The sequence below is a fragment of the Tarenaya hassleriana genome, unplaced genomic scaffold (assembly GCF_000463585.1).
Source record: "Tarenaya hassleriana unplaced genomic scaffold, ASM46358v1 Cleome3, whole genome shotgun sequence".
Taxonomy (NCBI): domain Eukaryota; kingdom Viridiplantae; phylum Streptophyta; class Magnoliopsida; order Brassicales; family Cleomaceae; genus Tarenaya; species Tarenaya hassleriana.
This window is the reverse complement of record NW_010966177.1, coordinates 4,686,352-4,711,926: the sequence shown is the minus strand read 5'-3', so window position 1 is coordinate 4,711,926 and position 25,575 is coordinate 4,686,352. Positions and strand designations below refer to the sequence as shown.

Below are 25,575 nucleotides of genomic sequence, written 5' to 3'. Positions count from 1 at the left end.
TATTTCATTCATTCATCAACGAATTTTGTTATGATATTGGTTTAATTTAATAATTGAAATATTGTATGTATGTATGTATGTATGTATGTATGTATGTATGTATGTATGTATGTATGTATGTATGTATGTATGTATGTATGTATGTATGTATGTATGTATGTATGTATGTATGTATGTATGTATGTATGTATGTATGTATGTATGTATGTATGTATGTATGTATGTATGTATGTATGTATGTATGTATGTATGTATGTATGTATGTATGTATGTATGTAGGAATAAAATTTGAATAGCTTCATATCGGTGGTTCAGATAGATCGTGGTGGATTCGAAAATAACATAGATCAGATGTTCATGGTATTTGTAGATGCGAGTCTATCTAGTGATGAATATATATTAAAGTTTAGATTATATATATATATATATATATATATATATATATATGTATTCTGTTGTAATATTCGCATGATTATTAGATGGACTGCTATCAATTAATTAAATAAACAAGTCAACAATAATTTATTTTTGAATTAAAACGGGACAAAACGTAATTTGATAGACTTAATTTCCTGAAACGTGGATTCGATAGTATCGACGAATATCTTGCTATGTTGTCTTCTTTTTGACGTGATCTCTTACATTGTTTTCAGAAACTTTTCAATGCGAATTTAATGGAGATATCGCAGAAGATAAAAAGAAACGACCGTCTTTTTATCTAAAAGAAAAAAAGAAAGAAAGTCTGCTATCTATAAAAAAAATACAATAATAGAAGGTTATTATTTTTTATAATCATGTAATAATGTGATAACCTATAGTCTTTCTAAAGTCATGATAATACTCACAATAATGAATCCAAATTATATTTGGGAACAAAATGGAGAGGATATTTGTGGGGAGAAAAATCGTGGCAGTTGATAAGGGAGAGGGCACGTGGAAGGTGGAGCTGAAATGGATGTCAACGTAAAATCAGATTTGTCGACTTGTCGGCCACCCCGCTTTATCTGCTTCTGTTCTATCTCCGTGTCCAGTTCCAATGGTTCTTCTCCTGCCACGTCACCTTCTAAAAAATGTTTTAAAATATATTTATTACGTCCGAAATTGCATGTGCACAATCGTATACGTGCCTGGATTGAAATCGTATGCATTTCAATTTCGTTAGCCTAACAAATAAAATTATAAAACCATATTATAAAAAAGATTAACGGTACCATGCATTTCAAACGCGTTTGCCCATGCAAAATTTATACGTGAATATGCATTGTGTTTTTTTTTTTGTGTGTGTTACAACTCTGTCTTTCCCTTTCACTAGTTATTTTGATTTCATACGAAAATGCTATATGAATGTAGTTATATATATATATATATATTATGTGAAATTTTGGAAATTTTGACATAATCATAATATTTTCAAAAAAAAAGTAATAAAATATACATTTGGATATATACGACGGTTAATAGAAATTGCAAACACACGACAAGTATTCATTGTGTCGTATGAAATGATGTCTTCCCCATATTATATAAACATTGGAGGACAGTGCTCTCTTGTGAGGTTCCTATCAATGTGGGTGACGCGATTAATAATTTAACTAACTTATATTCTATTTTTGTTATTAAAGTTGCTAATTTCTTTATAACCGATATAAAGAAAATAAAACAATCGGTGATAGGATTGGCACTTTGACTTGAAGAGTCTGATAATGTTGAAAAACTGCCTGAGTGGCATTCGAAGGATACAATGTACCCTATTTATTATGCTTATTTGCTAATGACGTGGCTTAATAACGTTCAGGCATTACTAAACCATATTATGAGGTTTGGTTCGGGAATAGTTTATCCGGTTTGATAAAAACTATAACAAATGATGTGAGGGTGTCCCTCCTCCAGGTCAGGGGTTCGAATCCAGGTATGCGGGAAGGGAGAGACATAGCCAAAGGCTGTGTGTTCAAAGGCTGCTCCCGGGCCCAGGGAGATGTAGGTTGGGCCAAAGGTCCAGGTGAACTTTCTAGTTTGACAAAAAAAATAAAAATAAAAACTATAACAAATAAAACTGAATGTTAATAATCGGTTCGGTCCTATTTTAATGTTGATTCTGTTTTATAGCGGTTTTGTTATTATATGGGTAAACAATAAAGCAAAACTGATATTTACGCATAAATTCGTATATAAAGTCGGATACCTCGTATCTTGGTTCGGTATTTATTGAATTTGATCCGGTATCCGTTGAACTCGGTTTAGAAATGGTTTGTTCGGGAAATTCCGAGGTGAGTTGACTCTTTAACTTCAAAGTTGGGGTTCGAACCCTCTTAACCTCATCATCTGTTATTTATATTTCTCATTTGGTTTGTAAGCTATGTGCACTCGAAAAGTAATGAATACGGATTCCCACGTTTATTCGGTTTCAGAGCCAAATGGTATTCGGTTTAGTCCGAACTAGTTCCAAACTAAATTCCGGAATGGACCACAACGTTCACACACACACACACATATATATATATATATATCAATGTGTATATACATATAGTCTTAATTGACGACGCTGAGTGGCAACTAAAATAGATTGATATCTGGCCACGTTTGTATATTAATCATCGTCGCCGTCATTATGACGGCGTTTCCTTTAATTTAGTCCGTTTGAAAAAAATGTAATTCCAGAGGATAATATCGAGGTCATGTACCAAATGGTCTATAAATAGATGTGTCGACTACCACTAAATTTTGAATGTTAGGGACAATCAGAGCCGTCTTCAGGGCATGTGCAAGTGGTTCTTCAGTACAGGACTCCACAATTTATGTGGGCCTCATATTGCAATTTTTTTTAATCAATTTATAGTTAATATTTATTAATAAATATTTAATAAATGATTAAAATCATATTTTACAAACCTCCGGGGCCTTAAAAATAGATAGAGGATATCTTTATTAATAATTATAATTTTTTAGTCATTTTTTACGTTATGATATTAATTTTTTTAATCAATATAATTAATAATTATATTTTTCTATAAATCTAAAATGAATCTTAATTTTACACTATCAATCTTTTTCAATCCAAAATTTGTTATAAAAAATCACTCTTATACCTTACTCTTCGTTTATATTTTTATTTTATGAATATCACAAATCTTAAGATATTATATTATCAATGTTTATTTTTTAATGATAATATTATCATTCTATTGTATATTTATTATTCTTTAATAATAACATATATGGATATTTTTGCTTCAACTAAAGTTAGAAAAATGATCTTATTTAAGTAAAAAATGATACAATTATATTATTTTTAAAAAAAATTATTCTTAAAAATATAATTGTTCATATTAATATTTTAATATAATTCATAATATTTAAATATTTTAAAATTTTAAATTTAATATATTGATAATAAAAATAAATATTTGTTGTACCGGGCTCCGAAAATATATGAGACGGCTGTGGAGACAATATATAATTAATAGTAACATTAATGTGTGTGTGTATATATATATTTATTGAAACGATTGCATCTATTTATTCAAACGATTGCATCGTTTAAAATGGAATTTATATGCTTTCTACGGGAACATTAATGTGTGTGTGTGTATATATATGTGACGAGAAAAATAAGATGGAGCATATTGAGAAAAACAATTTTGATTCGTGTGCTATGCATTGAATGGTGTTCCTAAAACGACGTCATGACACGTGGGATGAGTCAAGGAAGCCCACCAAGGAGGGATCTAAGCCTTTTAAGGCCCAATGGGCCCTAAACCCTAACATCACCAAGCATATCTCGCGCTCATTAGGCCCATGTTCTCACAACAACGCCTATTACTTGAAAAATAATCAGTAAAAAAAATAGCCGAATATGTCGCCGTTATTGTTACTGTATTGATCATTAAATTTCTTTCTGCTAAGCAGGTTAATAATATATTTGTTCATCTTTATCTACATGCCAAGCCAAAAAAAGCCATTGTCATGTCTAAAGAATACACACACACACACACATATATAAAATATATATACTAAAATATAGAAAGAAAGACGAAGAAGAGGATGTAGAAAGAACTCACAGGTTGGAGGGGATGTTCATAGGATTATTTCAAGAGCATATTCTCCCTCATGACAGACCGCACCACGTCGGTTGCAAAAGCGGAGAAGCATTCAGGGCAGACGTCTTGCAAGAGGGTCGAGCTCTGGTGGCTGCATATCGGACGATCGAAGGGTCGTGTCCTCTGCTTCGAGTGCTCCAACCCGCACACGGCCAAGATGGTGTGGGTCGAGATTCTCGCCACTTCTTTGAACGTTCTGACTCCTGCCAAAAACAAAATGTGTCCATATGGATGGACCGTCCAGACATGTCAGGAATTTTCTACCACTGAAAGAAGAGATTTTGAGCAGTAAAGAGTGACCAGAAGGGCGATTTGGAGAAGTTAAATGCTAATACATACATACGTACGCACCTAATGGCTTGTCTTTGGTAAGGAGTTTCATGTTCAGCTTGACCAGAGATTGGATCTCGGTTTTCGCGTTCTCGTTCTGTTTCTCTGTCTTTGTAGCTGAGCATTTCCCTGGATTCGGGTTTGATGAGGGAGCCACGGCAAAGCCCGTCTTTGTTTGAGGTGGAATGGAATCAAATCCAGCTGTGTTCAGCCGAAAAGATGATCTGTTTTCTGAATGGTCCTTGTTTGATGTGTTTTTATGCGCATTGTCTGCACATGATCTGGACATGAAGTAATCAGTTCGGACAGGGGCCTTTCTGTGTAATGGATATTCACGGAACTCTATCGCTGAACTTGGAAGTTCTGATTTGTGTTGACCAGCTTGATGGGTCGGATCAAGAATCTGCTTCTGTTTTGGTAAATCCCGACCAGTCTCGAGGCGCTGAAGAATCTGTTTCTGCTTCATTTTCATTACAGAGCTCCCAAGATTCCTAACCCCAGTTTGCTGCTTCTCTGATGATAAGTAACTACGAGACCTTATCTTAGATAAAATTTTGCTGCTACTGCTAAAAGATGGAGCTTTGGAAAGACGATCCCCATTCTCTGATCTGATCTTCTGGGCTATCTTTGCCATTTCCAACATTTTCCATGCCTTCTCAGTGTCGTACGGGTCCTTTTTCTCCCGTTCAGTGAATCCCACATGACCATCCCGTGCTCTGGACTGTTCGTTTGGAGACGATAAGAAAGAAACCGAACCTTCTTCCTGCCCTTTACAACTACCTGCAGAGGATTCACCAGAACCAGAGGGGAATTTCAATGACCCATCTCTTAGTGAATTCCAATTATCACGTAATATCTGTATACGGCTCTGCACATTGCGACAGCGCCGTAACGTCCTAGCACATGATTCACCTGCCCAACAGCTACCAAGATTCTTATGTCTTTTTGGGAAAGCACCAGTTTCTTCATCTGCAATGGAACTTCCATGTCCAGGAGAAGCGAAGCGGGATATCTGTTTTGGCAGAGAAGAATCATCCGCATCTTTCACAATATCAAATATCGAAATGTTTGGATCAGTTGCTGCAGGTTCAACACATTCTTCGGCAAATTTTTCATTTTCACTGTCAACACTTTGATCACCTTGATCGGCTTTTTCGTGATGGGCCCTGGAAACAGTGCAGTCGTGGCAAAACCAGTCGCCTTCAGGGACAGTGTGGCTGAACCCAACACAATAAGTATGAGCAGCCGAATCACAAAGGTCACACAGTAACAGAAGGCTTTCGTCGGACATTTTACGGCATACCATACAACTTGTGTCGGCATAGGGGTCGGAACGAGTGGTTGTGGCATTGCCAGACAGATGATAAACCTGAAAAATTCAGCAAAACTTACAACAGTCAATGTGCATTGCCGACAGCTTCAAGGGAACAGAAGCTATGATCAAGAGATGGAAACATTCCGACAGCTTCAAGGGAATAGAAGCTAGATTGTTCAAAGAGTTATTGCAACCAAGTTGAGGCTGGGAAATTCCAAAACCGCAGGCAACGTAATCGAGATTTTGAATTTGGAAAAAAAAATCCCCAGGAAGCAAAGACGTTTCAATTTAAGAGACATAGGATGCAAACATAATTTTCTTACCGAAGAACAACAGAAATTATGCGAACTGAAATCCAATTCATAATTTCTGAGCTATCGGCAAAGAGCTCGAGAAAGGTATTAGTTCAATTAAAGCAGAATCCATATACTTGGATGAAGCATCGAATCGACCTTACCTGATCGCGTTGTGGAACACGGACGATTCGTTCGCCGGCGAACACGCCGAGCTTGGGCGGCCGACGAATGGAGGTGAACCTTTGCTTACACATGGGGCAACGGGACTCGACCTTCGCCCACTCCAAGATGCATACAAAGCAGAAGTAATGGTCGCAACTATCGATTTGTCCGGTAATCGATTTTCCACCTTCCGACAAGCAGATTCCGCAAACTGGAGATCCGGATTCATCCTTTTTCATCGGAGTTCCCGGTCTCCATGGTTCATACCCGTCTTCGGATTGATCATCCCTGTGATGAATATCTGGAGCTGTGAATTTCCGGCGTTTGTTCGGTGGTGGTGGTGGCGACGGCGCCATTGTCGACCGGGTCGTCTCGGTCTCCAACGACCGAGTCAGGAAGCGACGCGATAGCGGGATAGCGATTCTCTAATCTCTGTGACTCGGATGATTTTATGTTTTACAACCAGTCGGCCCGTAAATGTGGGCCAATTCTTCCGAACGGCCCAATACGTCTACATTAGCTGGCTGAAATATGAGGGTTATATTCGTATTTTTTTTTGGTAAATTCGTATTTTTTTCTTTTAATATGAATATTGAATATGAATCAATGTAGTGTGTGTATATGAACATTCCCAAGATCTACTTCTATTTTTTCCAAATTATAAAATAACTATTATTATTATTATTATTATTATTGTGTTTTGTTGATAAAAAATGAGTGTGTATATATATATATTGTTAGTCATTCTAGTGTAACAAATCTAATATAACAAGCTTTATAGATTCTAATATATATATTGTTGATAAAATGAGTGTGTATAGATTTCTTTGTTATATTAGGTTTGTTACACTAGAATGACTAACAATATATATATATATATATATATACATACATACTCATTTTTTTATCAACAAAACACAATAATAAAAATAATTATTTTATAATTTGGAAAAAAAACACATACATATTGTTAGTCATTCTAGCTAATATTATTTTTATTTTAAATATGATCATCAATTAATAGAAATACGGCCGATAATAAAATTACGGTTTCAAAATAAGAAATGCACGGTCGGTCGTGCATAGATTGATTGACGTCCATAAAGCTTGTTAATTGTTAATATGTGACAGTAATTATCAATATATATATATATATATATATATATATATATTACTTTTAAGCGTTACACATTTGAAACACAGGATAAAAAATAGCGTTTTATTTTTAACTTTTTTGCTGAAAGAATATATATTCCAGGAATGAGCTTGAAATTTATTTACAACATGATACTAATATGTTTTAAATTGTCGAAATAATGACTATATATTAACTATTCAAGGAGTCTATATAAGTTTCTGAATTTCGTATAAATATTAAATCAAACAGAAATTATACAAAACTAACTAACAAGGTAACGGAAAGTGGATAGAAAGTATCAAGACGACACGACAATATTTGATGAACTTGAACAACATAAGTACATAAACTAGACTAAACGTAACCATCCGGTTTAACAGAACCGACACAACTATGAACATCACTTGAGTCATCGCCATCATCATCATCATCATCATCATCATCATCATCTCCATCGTTGTTGTTGTTGTGAACGATCTTGGGAACCCTTGATTCCGTTGAAACCGTCCTCTCCTCTTCCTTTGTCTTCATATTCTTCTTCTTCTTCTTCTTATTCTTATTCTTAATAACCGGTTTTCCGGTTTTCTTGGTTAAGCACAGACCGTAGTTGCTGCAATTACGCTCCTGGGTCCGGTTAAGAAGCTGGAGACTGGCTTCCATGGGACCAGAAGAAGCATCCGATGCCATCGAGTCAACGTCGCTGTGATCTTCTTCATGATGCTGATGCTGATTCGCGCTACCATCATTACCATGACCATGATCATCATCACCACCATAGTAATAGTCGTCATGGCCATGCGAGGGGGAGACGAGGTACATTGTCCATCCGGATTCACAGCTGCGACATTCCTCCTCCGATCCAAATATTTTTGCAGACTCCATTGTTGCAATTCCTCCTTGTGTGTATATATATGTATTTAAGTGCCCGACCAGGGAGAAATATCAAGAAAACCCTAACCACGACAAGAGCAAATGAGAAATCTCCAAGCAGAAATATACATACATATATATATATATATATATGAGCATTCAAGCGTGTGTATGCGTTTTATATTGATGGATGAGGGGTCGTGGAGACTATATATATACGAGTAGCGCACGCGTGTGTGTGTGTATTTTGGGAATTAAATACAAGAAATATATATAGTATGGGGTTGGGTGGAAGAGATATACAAATGGGGAGAGGGTTGTATTTAAAACACCCGAGAAAAAACAGTGTATCTCTCATCATCCTTCTGATCAGACAACAGCTAAGTCCCCTATGTATATATATGTATTGTATATATATGTATGTATAACACGACAAATATACCCCCATCCGAACATAACACAAAAGCAAAAGATACCCCCCCAAACAACTTCCCAATCTTATATCGATTTAAATCTCTCTTTCTCTCTCTCTCTATATATATAATTATTTTCATATATATATATATGTATATGATAAATTTTAATGTACAATATTGTAGTAGGTAAAACCTCATGCAAAGAGTTCTAATAACCATAATGAATGATAGATTTGTCAATAACCATATATAATGAATACATATATGATATATTTGGATCGATTATCGGATATGGTTAGTGTGAAATAAGATTGAAATCTACCGGTAGGAAAATAAAAAGATGAAAAAAATAAAGGGGGGGAAGAGAGAAACTCATAAATGGTCCGACTTTGAGAACAGCAAGAATACAGCTATAAGCTGTGAAGGAGAGAAAGTGAAATCTCTTATCCTGCAGTAGTGGCATCATCATCATCATCATAAAACAACAACTTATTGATTTTTGTTTCCTATTTTCTTTTTCTTGGGTTTTGGGGTTTCAGTTAATGTGCCAGTGGAAAAAAAAAATAATTAACATATTTGTTAATTAATTAATTATTTATTATGTACGTATCTTCTCCCCCTACAAAATTGTCATAAATGTCTATTACTACTATTACTCACCTAGTGAGAATAATGCATGCATCGACCGAATCGTTTCCACCGTGTAATTTCGGTATATATATATATATATACATATCATGAAAATTCTCATAAACTTCAACAGGTAAAAAAATGAGCAAAGTTTCATTTCAATCCAAATTCTAGTCTTTATTTAGAGAGAAACATTCATACAGAATTATCCGGTTATCTGGAAGATATAGTCGCACTAAAGATTCAGTGAATTTTTAGATTATAAATATATATATATATCATGTTTTGTGCAACAAAAGGTTACAGAACAACATAAATTTGACATTCATAGGTACGTTTTTTTCTATGGTTTAGGGTTTTTTTTCCTCGAGGCAAATCTAAATTTTGTTGTTATTTGGGGTAATGTTTATGCTTAAATCCGACAATCTTTTGTATGGTTTCTTTAAATTTTTCTTTACAGAATTTAACTCAAATGGTTCGGTTTCAGACGGATTTTGAATGAAAATAAATAAATATGAAAATATAGGAAAATGCACAAATAAAATACCTTACAACAAAAATATATATAAACAATTATTAAAACAAATAAATAGATAATACAAATAACAAAGAGGGAGGGTCTAGAGATTGTGCTGTTCTGTCTCTCTTAAATTCGCTGCGGCTAAGTGTCAAGTCCCCTCCTCAGAAGGCAAAACGTTTCTGGCTTTATTTATCATTGGATTTAATAATATTTTAAAATAAAATAAATATATATTCCAAATTACACTAACAAAATAATGAGAAATAATATTCCTCTTGAAATATTATTTTGAGAAATATAATATGTGCGTACACCTGGTTTCATTATTTCATATGATACTAAATAAAATACGATGAAGAGAACTGCGGATCTCTTCAAACTTTGTTATCGCAGTAATTAATTTTTTTACATAAAGAGTGAAAATAAATAGTGACGAGACATTTAACTTCCCGTATTTACTTCTGTATTTATTTCTTTCATTTTCCAAGTGACTGACTTAAATCTGTAAAAGTGAAATTCTTGTATATTCCCAAAAACAAATATATAAAATATTTTTTTTTGAAATACCTTTCCTCTCACAACCTCGACATTTAATTTACAATTATACGTACGTACTATGGTGGGTGGGTGTATGTCCGTGTAGCAGCGCACTTTTCTTTTTCAAACGATTTTTATTTTATTATTTTCGATTTTTGGTTTTTGATATCCTTTTACTTGTATTATTTCTTCTAGATAACAATATTTCATTTTTAAATCAATTTCAGTTTACTTTAATTATAATTATATTTAATTCGATTATTCAATTGTATTTTATTTTAAATTTTGTTTAATCAATTTTTAAATAATATTTAGTTGGAAAAATAACATATAAATATCTAAATTTTTACAAAAATTTTAAATAAATATCTACACTATAAAATTTCTATATAAATATTTAAAATTTTCAAAAATCTTATATAAATATCTAAAACTTTTAAATGTTTTTATATAAATCTAAAATTCAGTTATTTTTCAAAAAAAAAGTAGTTTATGTCGTTAACGTATTTTGAATTTATTAAGAAAATTTATAAAAATTTAGATATTTTTATAAGATTTTTAAAAGTTCATATATTTATATAAAAGTTTATAGTTCAAATATTTAAGATTTTTGTAAAAAATTTAAGTGTTTATGTTATTTTTCCTATTTAGTTTAAAAACTCCATTACAATTTGGTTTTGTGTACATTGGTAATAATATGATCGTCACGCATGTGATGAGTAAAAAGGTTAAATAATCACCGCCTAATAGAGATTCTAATATTAGTAATTAATCACAATCACGACATGAAGCTCATGGATTAAGGTTTTTTCCACAATCAGATGATTTCCGTCCCACTCGCTCATTGGCATCTCTCTCTTTTCATTGTCCCATTCAATGTTTATTTATTTCCATTCACATCAGTCTGAAATTATAATTTATTATATTTTCTTGAATTAATTGGAATTTTTCTCATTATGTGATACCAAAAGATTCTACATATCCATATCTCGAATAGGTTACATAAGCTTCTACATATCCATATCTCAAGCAAATTTTAATAAAAAGGTTTGATACTAAAAAAGATGTGATTGTAATCGCTAATCATAAATGATTTTCTTGTAATAGAAGAAACTTTATTGGGTGTTCATATTGAAAAAAAAAACGACTCCTAGTTTTCACATACGTTACCAAAATATTAATTCAGCTTCTTTTTTTTTTAAAAAAAATGGCTAATAAACACCAATATAAATATAAAATAAAATGGGTTCCGAATATAACTTGGGACACAAGCAAACCATCGAACCCCTAAGGCCTTTAACAAGAAACCGAGCAATCTTCTCTTATGTAGGGTTCTCTACTCTGTTAAAGCCAGAGACCACGACATCACTTGGAGAACTTGGCGATCAACTTGTCGACGTGAATGATGATGTCGTCAATACGTGGCCTCACAGTGGCCTGGGGCTGAAGCATCCACGTCACGAACTGGTGAAGGGCTTCCGGGTAAGGACAAGCCTTTGTTCCGGTCGTCGTCGGCCACTTTATCTGGGCGTTAACGATCGCCAGTTGAAGGCTTCCGCCTGATTCTCCGAGGGCATACTCGAAAGGAGACACTCCGTACCTGGAAAAACCGAAAATCACTTCTCTGATTCAGAAAGACGGGCAAAAGATATGATCGAATGATAGTCTCAATCCGGGCACAGGATTGTAATAGAAGAAACTAGTCTGAGTTGTTTCAGTTCTCTAATATTCATATGAGAGAGATTTAGACAAATCCAATGGAAAGCAAGCAACAAGTGGAAGTCCTTACATCATGGCGTAAAGGGTGCAGCCTAGTGACCAGATATCTGTTCTCTCGTCTACATCCGCATGGCTTGGGCAATCCCACAGCTCAGGAGCTCGGAAAGGTGCTGAACAGTGTTCAGACGCCCACTCCTACACAAAAGAATCAAGACACAACACCAAAGAGTATGAATGACTATGGTACATAGAATGAAAACTCGATGCTACTTCTTTTGAACTGAGGTGAAGACATACAGTTCAAAAGAAGCAAGAGAAGCTCCCATGACCATATGAATGCACGGGTAGTTACAAATGTACTTGTTACACAGGTAGTTCGTGATCAGAAAACGAGTTTCTTTGATCCAAATTAATGTCAAGAAAATGATATGAAGAGGTGGGTTATGTGCGAGAGAAACAACGAGAGAAAGATGAGAACCTGCAGCTGCAAGGCCTCTTGTCGGGAGCGGATCTGCTTCCTGGAAGGACGAGCGCTGCCAAAGTCCATCAATATTGCAAGAGGAGGCTGCCCCTTCCTATGGGTTAAAAGAACATTCCCGGGTTTGACATCATTGTGAGCATATGGAGGGTCCAGAGAGTGCATATGCTTGAGACCATCACAAAGCTGCGAGGACGAGAACTTTGCCAGTTAAAAAGAAAAGACTTGCAGCATTTGGCTACCACAATAATATCATTGATTATCCATCCAGAACCTTATTTCTCCCTCAGATTTCTCTTGGAAAAGCTTTACTGAGATAAACTAAGTTTGTTTAATGTGCCAAATCATCAAAAAACAGGCACAAATAAACAACATATATCGCCATAGTTCCAAATGAAGAAGATAGCTTTTACTAACCCAAGTTAGAATCTAAAAGCTAAAGATCATACCAAAGACGGAGGGCAGAGGAAGATTATTCACCTGGTGGAATATATGCAGAACATCGATTGTAGAAAATGATTCCTTTTTGGCCTTCATTGCCGTAAAATTATCCAGCAAGGTTCCTTCGAGGTGAACAGGAAATAGCAAGAAGGCTTCGTGTTTCCAAGATCCTTCTTGCCCAGCCTGACCAATCGAAATAAAACGCCCTTGCTAAGCCAAACTACAGAGAGATTGTACTGAGCAGAAGAAGCAATACAGAAAGCATCAACCATGAACTTGGTTCCCCGTTTTGACTAACATGATAAGGTACTGCAAGTTCTGAACAGAGCTTCAATACCTTAACCGAAACGATGGCATGATCAAGGAGTGGAAGCAGATTTGGGTGGTTGAACAGCGATGAAACACGGATCTCTTCCCGCACCAATTCCAACTGCTCCTTATTCTGGATCAGGACTTTCTTCATAGCATAAGTCCCATCAGCTACATAGAAAATGAAGAGCAAATTTCCGGTAAATCACTTAGTTTTGTTATGTCCACGGGCGAGTGAGAAAAAAGATGCCATACTTTTCAGCATCTCATTCTAATTGACGAAAAGCTGATGAAACAAGATATGATGCAAAAGAGCCCAGTGATCAGCCTTTCACAACATATCATGTCCATTTGCATAATATGCTCGACTAAATTCCTCAAGAACACAATATCACAATGCCCTTCGATAAATGTTTCAATTGATTTTCAAGTATACGATTGACAAACCAACAATTCTGGAGCTACACAGGTATAGTCACACAAGAACACTATGAACCAGCTCAAGAACAACGGCCATGATTAAACCCCAATCTGAAAAGCGTAACATGCAACAAGGCGAAACTGTTTGATTCGCATTTGAACTAAATGGATCACACGTTCCAGACTCAAGCAGAACCGAATTGCCCTACAGTGAACACCAGAAGAACCACACGTCAGTGAAATTTCCAACAATCCGATCAGTTTCAGATTCAAAAACCGAACACGACAAGTTTCAGATTCAAATTTGGACAACCCAGATCAATAAACTAGAGACCGATCAGAAACCAGGCGAGAGAAATAGAAAAAAGCCAATTTCAGAGACTTACCGGAGAGATGAGCAGGGTCCTTTACTTTCTTCGCCAGACCACCACCGGCCGCGGCGGCGGAAGCGTCGGCGGCGATCTCCTTGACCAAATAGACGAACGCGAAGCCCCCTTCACCGAGCTGCCGCACGATCCTGAATCGGTTCTCGTTGATCCACACGTCTCCTCCGCTGTTCACGGCGTCGTAGAACGCGTTCAACCCGGAAAACGTACAGCCCATTGCTCACGAACACTGATCTCTCTTCACACTCTCGATGGATCCGATCGAAATATCTCGATCTGGAGACTTCAATTCGCGGATCCTCTAGATTCGCATTCCCAGATCTCGAATTTTCTCTCCTCCTTCAGCTTCTTCTGTGTTAATATATGGAAGGTGGAGAAATTTGGAGTCGAAGCATTCATGTCTGACTGTATATGAGACAGCATTAAATTAATTTAATTTATCGGGCTTTCAGTTTTAATTTGATTTAATTTACTTAATTACTATTAACGATAAAAAAAATCATATACTGATTTATTAGTATGTGCGTGACCATAATTTTGCACTTGGATGCAAAACCAATGGGCTAAAGTACAAACACAAATCCAGTGATGTTTGGGACAAATCGAACGGCCCTGATCTAAGGGTTCGAAACATAATAAACGGCTAAGATTAAACAATTCTCAAAATATTAATAAATGATTGAGATCCCCCACCACTTCCCAGGTTCGCGGAACGAAAACCTCCTCTCTCTCCTCTCCACCGACAAAAAACAGCAAACAGCTGTTTCTGTTACTGGCTCTCTCTTGAGCATGCGGTGGCGCGTGGAGAAGACGCGCTCAGTATTCTTCGCCGGCGGGGACGCAGGTGGGTTCAGACGGCTGCTGCTGCGTTATGCAATGTATATTCCCTCCGCCGAGGACAATCTCCCTCGCACCCTCGATTCCCACCACCTAAACCACAACCAGATTCAAAACATAAGAAACCGGTTCACATAAACCGGGTTTAATCTCTCCCGGTTTAGTCTGATGGTGTTCTTCACCACAGTTCACCCCTCTTTAACTCTGTTCTGTTTGCTACTTAGTCACAATACGAATAGCTGCCTCTTTATCTTAACAAAAAGCAAGAGAATGTAAAAGGCCAAACTCGATGAATCTATCGATCAAGATCGATATATAGTCTACTCTACAATAGGAACCGAGCATTTGCGCATGCTGTTTGATCGACGATAACGAATTGTAAAGGGGAAAGTGACCCCTTTTTAGCGTACCGTGTGATGGGGAAAGGTTTGAGAGAGGACGAGAATGGCTTCCGCATCCCGTCTTTTGTCACCGAACTGAGGCAGGATGATCCCTCCATTGGCGATATAGAAATTCACGTACGAGGCCGCAAGTCTCGTCCCTGGAAGTCTCGGTTTCGCATCCCCATCCTGCACCATACCCATCATTGAGAGCTTATTCCATTCAAAGTTGTATCCATTCATCCCAAAACAATATCAAAGTTACAATTTTTAATACCCGAAGTTAGAGAATAATTTTCTTGCCTGAACGATTCCAGAGGCTTCTTCTTCGGTCATATAAAGCGGCCCGGGAATGTGCAGTTTGATGACTTGTAGTTTCCGGCCACAAGCGTCGGTGGAATCCGAGAGAATGGAGAGAGCTTCCATGGATCTTTCGTACTGAGGGTCGGTTTCATCATCAGTCCAAGACAGTAACACAGCTCCCGGCCGAGCGAAACAGCACATGTTATCGATGTGTCCGTTTGTATCCTCGTCACCTGTCAGTGTTGGCCATCTAATGTCGGATAAGAGCTATAAGAATACAATTGTAACACCAATTTACAAGAGTATGGAGGTACCATAGAGTCCTCGAGGTAGCCAAACAATCTTCTTGACACCGAGATATTTCTCGAGTTCTTCCTCTATTTGCTCTTTCGTCATATTCGGGTTACGGTTTTTATTCAAGAGACACTCTTCTGTTGTAAGGCAAGTTCCTGAATTGAAAAGAAAAAGGAGATCCCGAAATATAAATCGGCAACACGATGAAATCTTGGAAATAGCACAGAATGTATCTAACCTTCCCCGTCCACATGGATACTTCCCCCTTCAAGAATCATCGACTGTGGGAATCTTGGAAGCCGCTCAACACCGAGAATCTGACGCAGAGAGGAAAAAAAAACAGAGATCAAATCCGTGAAAAAGTGTTGCAGAGATTGAAAAGGAACTGGGCTAGGAGGAGGAGTTTGATTAGTAGTAGCTAAACCTTTCTTACAACCAGAAGGTCATGACTCCAATCATTGTAGCAGCCATCATCAACTCCTGCATTGGATTAAGTCTAGGGTTAAGTAAGGTATTACCCCGAGTTTCAACGGTGCAAAAACCAGGAGTTAAATCAGTAATTACAGTACCGCCCCAGGCGTTGAAGTTCCAGTCAATTCCCGCAACATTCCGGTCAAGAGAACTGAGTTTCGACGCTCTCTTTCGCACCACAAACTGTAAAGAGAGGCAGAAGAGCAAAGGTCAAATTCATCGAGATGACGGGGAAATGCAAACGTTGAGAGATTTGCTCATAAGAAGCTTCAATGGCGATGATAGATACTATGATAGTGTTATATAACACTCACAGTTGGTCCTGTATCGCGAAACCAAGCATCGTCCATTCTCATCTCAACAATTCTGATGTTTCGTGGGAGCATCTTTCTTGCGTTTTCCCACTAACCAAACAGAAAACATGAACAGTGAGTGAAGAGACCAAGCACATGGATCCATCCATGGATGAAATTCGGATCTCGATTCCAGACAAAACCTGAGAAGAGCTTGCGCAGACGGTAACGGGCTCAAACATTGAGATGGCCTTTGCGACATTGGCAAACACACGTTGAGCATGAACAGCATTGTCCCTCCAGTTATCTTGCCGTTCCTGAAGCAATTAATGTCAGAATAATACACAGAAACACATAAGGTAGTGGTGATGAACCTGATCGCCATCGCTACAAATCCTCTGCTTTAAGTTTGAGCAGAGATACTGAGATGAGCCCAGATGACTCATAAGTGTGTGAAGGAAAGTTGAATTAAGAGATCATCAAACAGGAAACAGAAGATGGAGGCAGGGCCCGAGGATGTGAACATCCATGTAACATCGGTTTCTCACAAAAAAACATAAAGAAACTTATCACAAGCTGCTGTTTCTGAAGCTTGAGTTCTGCTAAGGTAGTCAGGAAACCGATCGAGAAAACTGGATTCTGGAAAGGATTTGCTGAGGTTGTTCCTGTGTTGATCATTCTATTCCTTAACAAAGCAAATCGGTGTCTCAGAGAGAGAGAGAGAGAGAGAGAGAGAGAGAGAGAGAGAGAGAGAGAGAGAGAGAGAGAGAGAGAGAGGGAGAGAGAGAGGGAGAGAGAGGGCAACAAAGCGAACGGGAGAAAATTACGAGGAGGGACAACAAAAGTATCTGAAAGTGGATCTGAAGAACAATAAAAACACCAAAGGACTAAACAGAAGAACCCAGAAATCCGAACCGCAATGGGTTACACAAATCGATCGATGATTTCCTCCTAATCACTCGCCGTCATGAAGGGACGAAGACTCTCAAAAAAAAAAAAAGGGCAAACTTACAGGCCAACCGATCCAACACTGGGAGTGATGTTCCCACTCCGCCGGCATGTAGAAGCCATGTCCCGCAGGCGTTCCTCGTACATCCATCTCTCTCTCTCTGGGGACGAAACGGGGAGAGAGACGAGAAATAGTGGATCTTATATGTATGCAAAGATTCTCTCCCAACCCTGTTTACACTCTAAAACGCGTACAGTCCCCTGAATTTATACAATATTCGATTAAGACCCCATATATTTCGAAACTCATCCTTAATCCATTTGGAAGTTTTAATTTTTAAAATTGTTGGAATTTTATGAAAAATTAAATCGAAGTTTGATTATTTCTGCCACAATTTTATGTGTTGTCTGGTCTTGGGTCATCCACCGTTACGGTCTCAAGTGAATTTTTTACAACATACTGTGTAAATTATAGTACTTCCAAATCCTAATCACTTTGTTATCAGAAAAACAGAAGAAGAATTCCGAATTCCTAATTCCAATTTGGAAGGTGAACGGAAACTTCTATGGATGAATCCCGAATTACGTGTGGGGGTGACGTGGTTGGAGAATTAGAAAGTTTGTGGGGGCATTAATAAGTTTTATAAGAAGAAGGGGTTAAAATGAAAATTGAAAAGAAATCTACAAGTGGATTCCTGGCCCCCATGGACCGGCTTGGCTTCTCTTCGGTCTGAAGTGACAACCACCGAAAGAGAATCTTCTTTTCATCTGCAAGTGGGAGAATCCAATCATTGATGGCCATTTGTTTAACTACATTTATTTTATTTTGTTTTAATGTCATAATATTTTTCAAAAAGTAATTTATGATGAAAAGTATAGATAAATTTCAGGTGAGAAGAGTCGAGGAATAATATATTTAAACCCAAAATTTTAAAAAATCCATTTTTATAATAAAAAACAAATTGTATATACGGGAATAAAACAAAGTCGATACATCAATATAACACCCAATATATATGTGTGTGTATATATACATAAAGCGATGTGGGGGATGAGGCATTCAAGATTGAAAAAAATCAGGTGATAAACGGCAACCTCGTGAGTAACGACGACAAAGGGTGAACGAAAGAATCACGTGACGCAGGAAAAAAAAAAACTAAAGGCAAAAAAAGCCAAAGCTTATATATATGCTTATATATATATATATATATGTGAAACATTGAAAACGTTATCTTTAACAAAATCGCACGAGTCACATTTCTTTGGATTACTGTTTTGTTAGCAACATTTCCAATATTCACAATCACACACACAATCCATTTATTGGAAACACAGAAAAATCTCCAAACAATTCAATCTTTTTTTCCCTTTCCTATAAAATTTAATCGAGAAGATAGATGCATAGCTTGAATCTCACATGCATACATGATATCTCTCACAAGACCATCTAGAGGTTATATATTGTAGACCAACTTCGCCTTCAAAATATTCTCTGAAAAGTTATTTCCATTAGGGGTGAACAAAGCATTCCACTTGTATTATAAAACGAATTGAAATATGTTTTTTAATATTATAATCGAATTCAACTTTCATTTTAGTTGTAATTTTAATTAGACAAAATCAAATAAAATTAAATAACCATTTGATTATAAAATTTTAAAACTAAAAATAAATAAATTTAAGTTAACCGTAACCAATTAACCTTAATCGAATCATGTGCCCACCCCTAATTTCCAAAACTTAAACCCGTAAAGCTCCGTATCACACCGACAGGAGGAAAGATATATTATATAGTACAAAAATAAGATGATTTGATGGGAGGAAAGATTCGATTCCTGGGGACGGAAACACGTTTCCCCCTTAAAGAGATCAACTTTCTAAAAGTAACCGTAAAAAAAGGAATAATGAAGTAGTTCTGATTTATTTAAAATCGGAAAAAATCAAACACAAATCCAAAAAATTAAAATACAGTTATTTCGAGTTTTGAATTCATAACCAATCGATTCAATTAATAACTGGAATACCCTTAGTTGGTTGGGCTAATAACAGAAATAACCGAATGGAATGTCCATCTCTAGCTATAAAACCAAAGTAATCGAATCTGAAGACACAGCACTTTGGGCAAAACTGATGAGATCCTATTACTACGGCCACGGACATCAAGAGAAGCCTATTCTGCCCACACACCTTCACATTCATCAGCCATTCTAAGGATAGCCACATGCGGATTTTAAAGGCCATAGAGCTACCACCAGTTATACAGGCTAAGAACATGTCACACTTGGATGAAGTGAAGTGAAGTGAAGCAATCCCCCTTCCACTTCCAGTTCAAGTTACACGTATGAAACCCTAAGTTTTTACAAATTATACAGGAAATAGCTAAAACATACAACTGCTTGGCAGATCAACTGTGAAAAGAACCACACACACCTGTTGCCTTGCCTGTGCCTGTGTGCAACTGACAACTTCACATCCTCCTTAGTTCCGCTAGAAAGTCTTCAAGGTCTTTCAGTTTTGCATCTGAGAAATCCACAAAATTAGGAAAAAAAAGAGAGAGTATATAGTTAATAAACATGGAACTCTTCCTTATCTAACAAAGATTAGCAAAACGGACAATTCTTTTACAAAAGTACCTAGACCATAAGTCGCTGCAGAGAATCCTTTGCGAGGGTTCTTTATCCTCTCTGCTTTAACGCGCTCAATGCGTTCCATCCTTTTTGTTTTCAATTTATCCATCTGTGTACCAAGTTCTAAGGCAGTTCTCGCCATCTCTGCATAAGGCAAACATTTTGAGACAATACTTCACAGTTACAGATATAAATACGGTGTAGCCCGTCAGATCAGGAAAATATTTTTCTACAGTTAGTTGTGTCGATTTGCAGACCTAAAGGAATAGTGAGACAGAACATAAATTTTATCAAGAGACACATTTTCAGACGCACTCCTTGTGCTCGTGCAATGATGAGTTCTGGAACTCATTTTCGGGGCATTCCCGGTTATAGACTTATTCCTGAGAACTCAATATACCAAAGCTAAATGAAGTTTACATGCTGATTACCTTTGAACATAGCATCAACAGAGGGCTGATCATACAGCTGCAGAGCCTCGTTTACAAGCCTGGCAGAGATATCACTTGAACCAGAGGTTCTTTCAAGAACTTGGAGCTCCGAGTTCAGCTCAGCAGACTTCTTTCCTACCTAAAACAAGATCCCTCTGTCAGAAACCAAAACCATATCCAACACAAGGATTAGGGTATCGTAAGAAGAACTTCTCTGTCTCACCAAACTAAGCTTCTCCCTTAGAGAATCCAATTGTGCATCTAACTCCAGATTGTATGAGGCATCTTGGCTAGATTGCTCATGATTCGCTGAGCCATCCTGAGTAACAAAAAAGATTCAGTGAACATCACAGAAAAACTGAGAAGGGGATCACGAAATGAGCGTACGAAGGGAAAGAAAAGGACAGAGACTCACACTTTCAGGCATTGTAAACCCATCAGGAACTGAAAAACAGTGTCGAAGGCAGTAATGCTCCCACATTTGCAAACGCTTGTCCAGAATCGATTGTATCATACCATGAACATGGTCAATACCCTAAAGGTATGTCAACGAGCAACCAAAAACCAGGCTAAGCAGCTTTCTTACAGTGCGAATCAGCAACACATGAGAAACCTAGCTCATCGTGAAATCTAACTTCATTTCACGATTTCAAGCACAAATCCGAGCATAATCAAGCTAAATGAACAGATTGGGAGCTGAAACTATCAAAACTCACATGTGACAAATCCTCAGACCTATCAGATCCTTCGATTTTCAGAAGAGTTGATGCTTCTCTGCAAAAAAAAAACGTCAAACGCTTAATTGAAAAGTTTCCACAGACGAAGCGAAATCTCCCATAACAGAGGGAGTTGGAGAGAGAGAGAGAGAGAGAGAGAGAGAGAGAGAGAGAGTAAGTACCGGCGATAGAAATCAAAGGCTTCGTCGACAATATCATCGACGGTGTTGATTGTTTCGTTGATGAATAGCTGAGGATTCAGATTCAGAGAATCAAACACCGCGTCGCCCTTGCTGCTTTCCATTCCCCGATCAAATTCTCGAACTCGCAAACCCTAGCATCCAGCAAACAGAAACTACTCAGTGGAGATTACAGAAATTCCCACCCTAAAATCGAATCGCATAAGGAGAAACAAAATGGGGAATACAAGTATCTCTCTGGCGGGAGACGAATTTTTCCCGCTTAAAACTGTCTAATTCAAGCGAGGAGGGCTTTTCCACGGCCTACCACCACTCTCCCCTACAATAGTTTTAGTCCGATCAATTATATGGAAATCCTAATTACAAGGCTTAATAATGATATACACGCAAAAATTAATTAAAGTTGATTTTCCAATAATAATACCCGTCCAAACGATATTGTTATTACTTATTAGGGGGGCACGTATGTATTTAAGGCCCAAAAAGTTGTGTGGGCCCATCAGGCCCAATATATGTTACTATTAATTTCTTAGGCCCGACAAGCTTCTGAATAAAAAAAAATGCAGAGCGTCTTATTTAAGTTCGCTCGGACTGGAAAACCCCAAAAAAAATCACTGTATTATTCGGCGATTTCTCTTTGTCAGGTTGACTCTCAATAGTAGGGTTTCGGGAGGACTGTAAGCAAGGAGGAAGCTCAGCTTGCCGGTTTCCATGGCTGACGAAGACTACAACGACGTCGATGATTTCGGGTTCTCTCTCTCTCTCTCTCTCTCTCTCTCTCTCTCTCTCTCTCTCTCTCCCCCCCTTGTGTAGTTATGTGTGTTCTACTCTATGATCCGGGATACTCCTGTTTTCTTTCCGACGAAGTATGGGGAATGGTGAGGATTGATTTGATCCGATTAAAATTGAGATCGGTCAACTCCGGTGACAGTAGTTAGTTGAAATTTTATTACGAATTGATGAAATATGTCAAATTGATTTGTTCAGGAAAGCAATTGATTAGTGTTGGCTCTATGAGTCTGAAGGGAACAAACAATCAGTTATTCTGATTGTATCATAGAATTCTTTCCGGATTTGACGCTGTGTTTTCTGGTGCATTGCTTATGTTTTTGTGTTAGACCCCGAAGAAGAGGGAGGGGTCCTCAACCGTTGACCCTCTCACATTACTTGAACTTGAATATACTCAAAGAGAGCTCATTGTGTCTGGGAATCAACAAATGCCAAATCTGAGCAATACTTTTATATATCCGAGGAATCATTATCAACAGATTTGTTTTGGTATTTCGTATTTTGTGGGTCAAGATGTTGATGAGATGAGATCTAATCGATTTGTCTGCAGGTATGAGGATGAGCCGGCGGAGCCTGAATTAGATGTAAGGAGTCATATTGTTGTCTTTATGAAACGTAAATGACTTCTTTTTCTGTTGTCTAATATTTTGTGTCGACCATTCTTCGGCAGGAGGGAATAGAAGAAGATGTGGATAACAAGGATAACGATGATGTTCCTCCTGGCGAGCCTCTTGAAACAGATAATAAGGCAGAACAAGAGCAAGTGGCACGTTCACGTAAAACATCAAAGTACATGACCAAGTATGAACGCGCTCGGATCCTTGGAACACGTGCTCTACAGATAAGGTTTGGTTTTCTAGCTTTCTTGGCAAGTGATTTTAAAGCTTGAATTCATCCTTGAAATCAACTTCTTCAATTGTAAACTATTGTGGACTGAGCTGTCATAAATTTCCATGAAGAAGTTGTAGAACTTGCTGTAGACATTCTCATACCGGAAAACTGGAGGATACTTGATTGGATTAACGCCAGATTTGTATTCCAATCTTGTTGTGTTTGTTAGAGTTGGCTTAGGAAATTCATCCACTTTTAATTCTCTGTACATCACAGCATGAATGCTCCAGTCATGGTCGAATTGGAGGGCGAGTCTGATCCACTCGAGGTTTGATTTCATTTCAACCATGTAAAAGGTTCTCGTGGTTAGTTTGCCAATGGATGTAGGTAAGGTGAGTTATATACATATTGCCAATCTTTTTTTATCTGTTCAGATTGCAATGAAGGAGCTGCGGGAGCGTAAGATACCCTTCACGATTAGGCGTTATCTGCCCGACGGAAGGTGAGTTTTTAATTGCATTGGAGCCCCGCATAGCAAAATCCCACTCTATATTTATGGAAATCTCGCAATATTTGGCCATACCGGATTTTATGTAAACAGCTATGAGGAATGGGGAGTGGATGAACTGATCGTGGAGGACTCGTGGAAGCGTCAAGTCGGCGGGGATTGAATATTTGATGTATTGCCTTATTTCGTCGTGAAGAAATCTTGTAAAACTAAAGATTATTTCGACACGTGAATCAATGCCGAGTTGAGTTATTTGGAGGAAACAGAGATTTTCGTCTTAGTTTTAGGACTAACTGTTCTGTTTGTGTTGAAGTTTCAGTGGCTTCCTGAATGTGAATGAGAACAAGCTTCCATATCTTTCTAAAGTAGATTTAACAAAATTTACTCTTTGAAAATGGCCAGCAACAAGTAGAATCACATCATCATCATCATTTACAGAAAAGATCATTGACGTTTCTCATCTTCAATAATATGGACTCTGCTGTCTTACCCAATTGGAGAATGGAATCACAGTGCCAATTCACGCTTGCCCCCATCGGCCCAGAAGCTGGAGCGTCCATTGTCACCTTGGAGAGATTCCCAATTCTCTGCCAGAACAGCAAGCCACACAACAAAAAGGAACAAGTCTCCCTTGAGTGCCCTTTAGCCAAATGATGTCATGACATAGACATGATACGTTTGGCATGTGAATCTGTTCTTATCCATCCATCATCCCCACTTCCATGCATAGAAATAGAAACTCATGAAAGAGGCATATGAGCATTGGGAAATGCTCTCTAGATGAACTTTAACCATTGATGTCACTAATAGTCGCCTCCACATTACCCAACTCATTGGTACTATATGTGGATGGTCCCCTTTGAACCAACGTTTCTGATTCCATGAAAGTTAAGACATGTGAAGGATTTATTCCCTGTTGAACGAGTAGTGTTCTTCCTTGGAAATCCATCACTGCATTTGATTCACCAGAACAAAAAAATCAAGAAAGGGATAGATGTTGATGCTAAAACAAGGATTCTTCACGTGAAAACGTAGAACATATGCGGTAATTTAACATTTCAGAAGGCCATGAAAGGAAATAGCTTCAAACAGCAAACGCCGAGAGATTGACGGAAAACTTTGCTACTGAGAAATCACAAAAGCTCTGTCAATGCAACAACACAAGAGAACAGAACAAAACAGGTTTGGTGCTTCTTTCACGTGTTTTTCTTATCAAAACAACCATGTGAGGAAGAAAATCCAGGAAACTTTTACCACGGCGCCATTGCTGTAGCATAAGCTGGATTGATTTGTAAAGGTACAGGGCTCTTGTGATAATCTTTCATCAAGGAATCAAACATAATTGCCAAGCACAAATGCACCCATCAAGATGCAGAAACTCTGGATTCAGAAGTCGAAACATGAGATACCGCATATTCATCATCCTCAGAAAAATTGCTGAAACGGAACACCTCGACAGAATCCAAAGCTTTCATCAAAGTGCAGACCCAAGAGGTAAGCATAGAACTTAACCTACAAACATATGATGGATTGGTGAAGAAAACCCTTTTTGTCTGATTCTCTTATCACGCTCCAAACAATTGAGTTGAGAGAACTCGGTGAAACCCGGTCTGGAAACTGAGGGAAAATTCAATATGTAGCCCTAGTGATGCTTTTCCTCGTTTTCTCAGCAACCAAACAGATGCAGAACCAAGGAATAAACATCGTACGAAAAAAAATTATACAAAGTTTTCCACCAGTTCATCATGTCCAAACCAAAGGTTCAAAAGTTCTAAACCTCTGTCTGTTGGCAGCTGAGACTTCCAAATCCGAACATATTGATTTTCCTTTCGCATCCGCCGATTTTTTCTCAGTAACCAAACAGATTCGGGGGGGGGGGGGGG

At 37.5% G+C, this 25,575-nt stretch overlaps 6 protein-coding genes and 1 long non-coding RNA gene across 14 annotated transcripts; 1 reads left to right on the top strand and 6 right to left on the bottom strand.

Annotated features, from left to right (window-relative positions):
* Nucleotides 1–773: 773 nt before the first annotated feature.
* Nucleotides 774–6,607, bottom strand: LOC104819392. 6 transcript variants are annotated; one of them, XM_010549432.1, is made up of 4 exons: nt 6,200–6,607; nt 4,449–5,796; nt 4,059–4,300; nt 774–1,063 (listed from the first exon to the last, which is right to left on the bottom strand). In XM_010549432.1, the coding sequence occupies exons 1-3, from the start codon at nt 6,554–6,556 to the stop codon at nt 4,083–4,085; spliced, it is 1,923 nt and encodes a 640-aa protein (XP_010547734.1). In that variant the 5' UTR covers nt 6,557–6,607; the 3' UTR covers nt 774–1,063; nt 4,059–4,082. The 6 variants fall into 6 exon arrangements, with proteins under 6 accessions (XP_010547734.1, XP_010547736.1, XP_010547737.1 ...); XM_010549434.1 differs by lacking the exon at nt 774–1,063 and adding an exon at nt 3,624–3,813; XM_010549435.1 differs by lacking the exon at nt 774–1,063 and having other exon boundaries at nt 3,845–4,300; nt 4,449–5,207; nt 5,340–5,796.
* Nucleotides 6,608–7,561: 954 nt separating this feature from the next.
* LOC104819391 (chromatin modification-related protein EAF7) lies at nt 7,562–8,469 on the bottom strand. The gene has a single exon (XM_010549430.2). The coding sequence runs from the start codon at nt 8,218–8,220 to the stop codon at nt 7,693–7,695; it is 528 nt and encodes a 175-aa protein (XP_010547732.1). The 5' UTR covers nt 8,221–8,469; the 3' UTR covers nt 7,562–7,692.
* Nucleotides 8,470–11,419: 2,950 nt separating this feature from the next.
* On the bottom strand, nt 11,420–14,446 carry LOC104819390 (serine/threonine-protein kinase 16). The gene is made up of 6 exons (XM_010549429.1): nt 14,065–14,446; nt 13,287–13,429; nt 12,989–13,132; nt 12,509–12,694; nt 12,101–12,225; nt 11,420–11,911 (listed from the first exon to the last, which is right to left on the bottom strand). The coding sequence occupies exons 1-6, from the start codon at nt 14,279–14,281 to the stop codon at nt 11,677–11,679; spliced, it is 1,050 nt and encodes a 349-aa protein (XP_010547731.1). The 5' UTR covers nt 14,282–14,446; the 3' UTR covers nt 11,420–11,676.
* Nucleotides 14,447–14,561: 115 nt separating this feature from the next.
* LOC104819389 (agmatine deiminase) lies at nt 14,562–17,770 on the bottom strand. Its single transcript, XM_010549428.2, has 10 exons — nt 17,655–17,770; nt 16,846–16,959; nt 16,664–16,753; nt 16,448–16,532; nt 16,303–16,358; nt 16,117–16,195; nt 15,899–16,033; nt 15,585–15,817; nt 15,312–15,470; nt 14,562–14,994 (listed from the first exon to the last, which is right to left on the bottom strand). The coding sequence occupies exons 1-10, from the start codon at nt 17,739–17,741 to the stop codon at nt 14,881–14,883; spliced, it is 1,152 nt and encodes a 383-aa protein (XP_010547730.1). The 5' UTR covers nt 17,742–17,770; the 3' UTR covers nt 14,562–14,880.
* Nucleotides 17,771–19,682: 1,912 nt separating this feature from the next.
* Nucleotides 19,683–21,890, bottom strand: LOC104819388 (protein MIS12 homolog). 3 transcript variants are annotated; one of them, XM_010549426.1, is made up of 8 exons: nt 21,792–21,890; nt 21,547–21,698; nt 21,365–21,422; nt 21,064–21,183; nt 20,872–20,967; nt 20,649–20,787; nt 20,224–20,361; nt 19,683–20,110 (listed from the first exon to the last, which is right to left on the bottom strand). In XM_010549426.1, exons 2-8 carry the CDS (start codon nt 21,666–21,668, stop codon nt 20,058–20,060), a joined length of 726 nt encoding a protein of 241 aa, XP_010547728.1. In that variant the 5' UTR covers nt 21,669–21,698; nt 21,792–21,890; the 3' UTR covers nt 19,683–20,057. The 3 variants fall into 3 exon arrangements, with proteins under 3 accessions (XP_010547728.1, XP_010547729.1, XP_010547727.1); XM_010549427.1 differs by having other exon boundaries at nt 21,547–21,719; nt 21,792–21,888; XM_010549425.2 differs by lacking the exon at nt 21,792–21,890 and having other exon boundaries at nt 21,547–21,779.
* Nucleotides 21,891–22,158: 268 nt separating this feature from the next.
* LOC104819386 (DNA-directed RNA polymerases II, IV and V subunit 6A-like) lies at nt 22,159–23,959 on the top strand. Its single transcript, XM_010549423.2, has 6 exons — nt 22,159–22,313; nt 22,904–22,937; nt 23,024–23,199; nt 23,461–23,512; nt 23,619–23,686; nt 23,786–23,959. The coding sequence occupies exons 1-6, from the start codon at nt 22,276–22,278 to the stop codon at nt 23,853–23,855; spliced, it is 438 nt and encodes a 145-aa protein (XP_010547725.1). The 5' UTR covers nt 22,159–22,275; the 3' UTR covers nt 23,856–23,959.
* Nucleotides 23,876–25,565, bottom strand: LOC104819387. The gene is made up of 2 exons (XR_772807.2): nt 24,947–25,565; nt 23,876–24,643 (listed from the first exon to the last, which is right to left on the bottom strand). It is a non-coding gene; the product is annotated as an uncharacterized LOC104819387 (long non-coding RNA).
* Nucleotides 25,566–25,575: the final 10 nt, after the last annotated feature.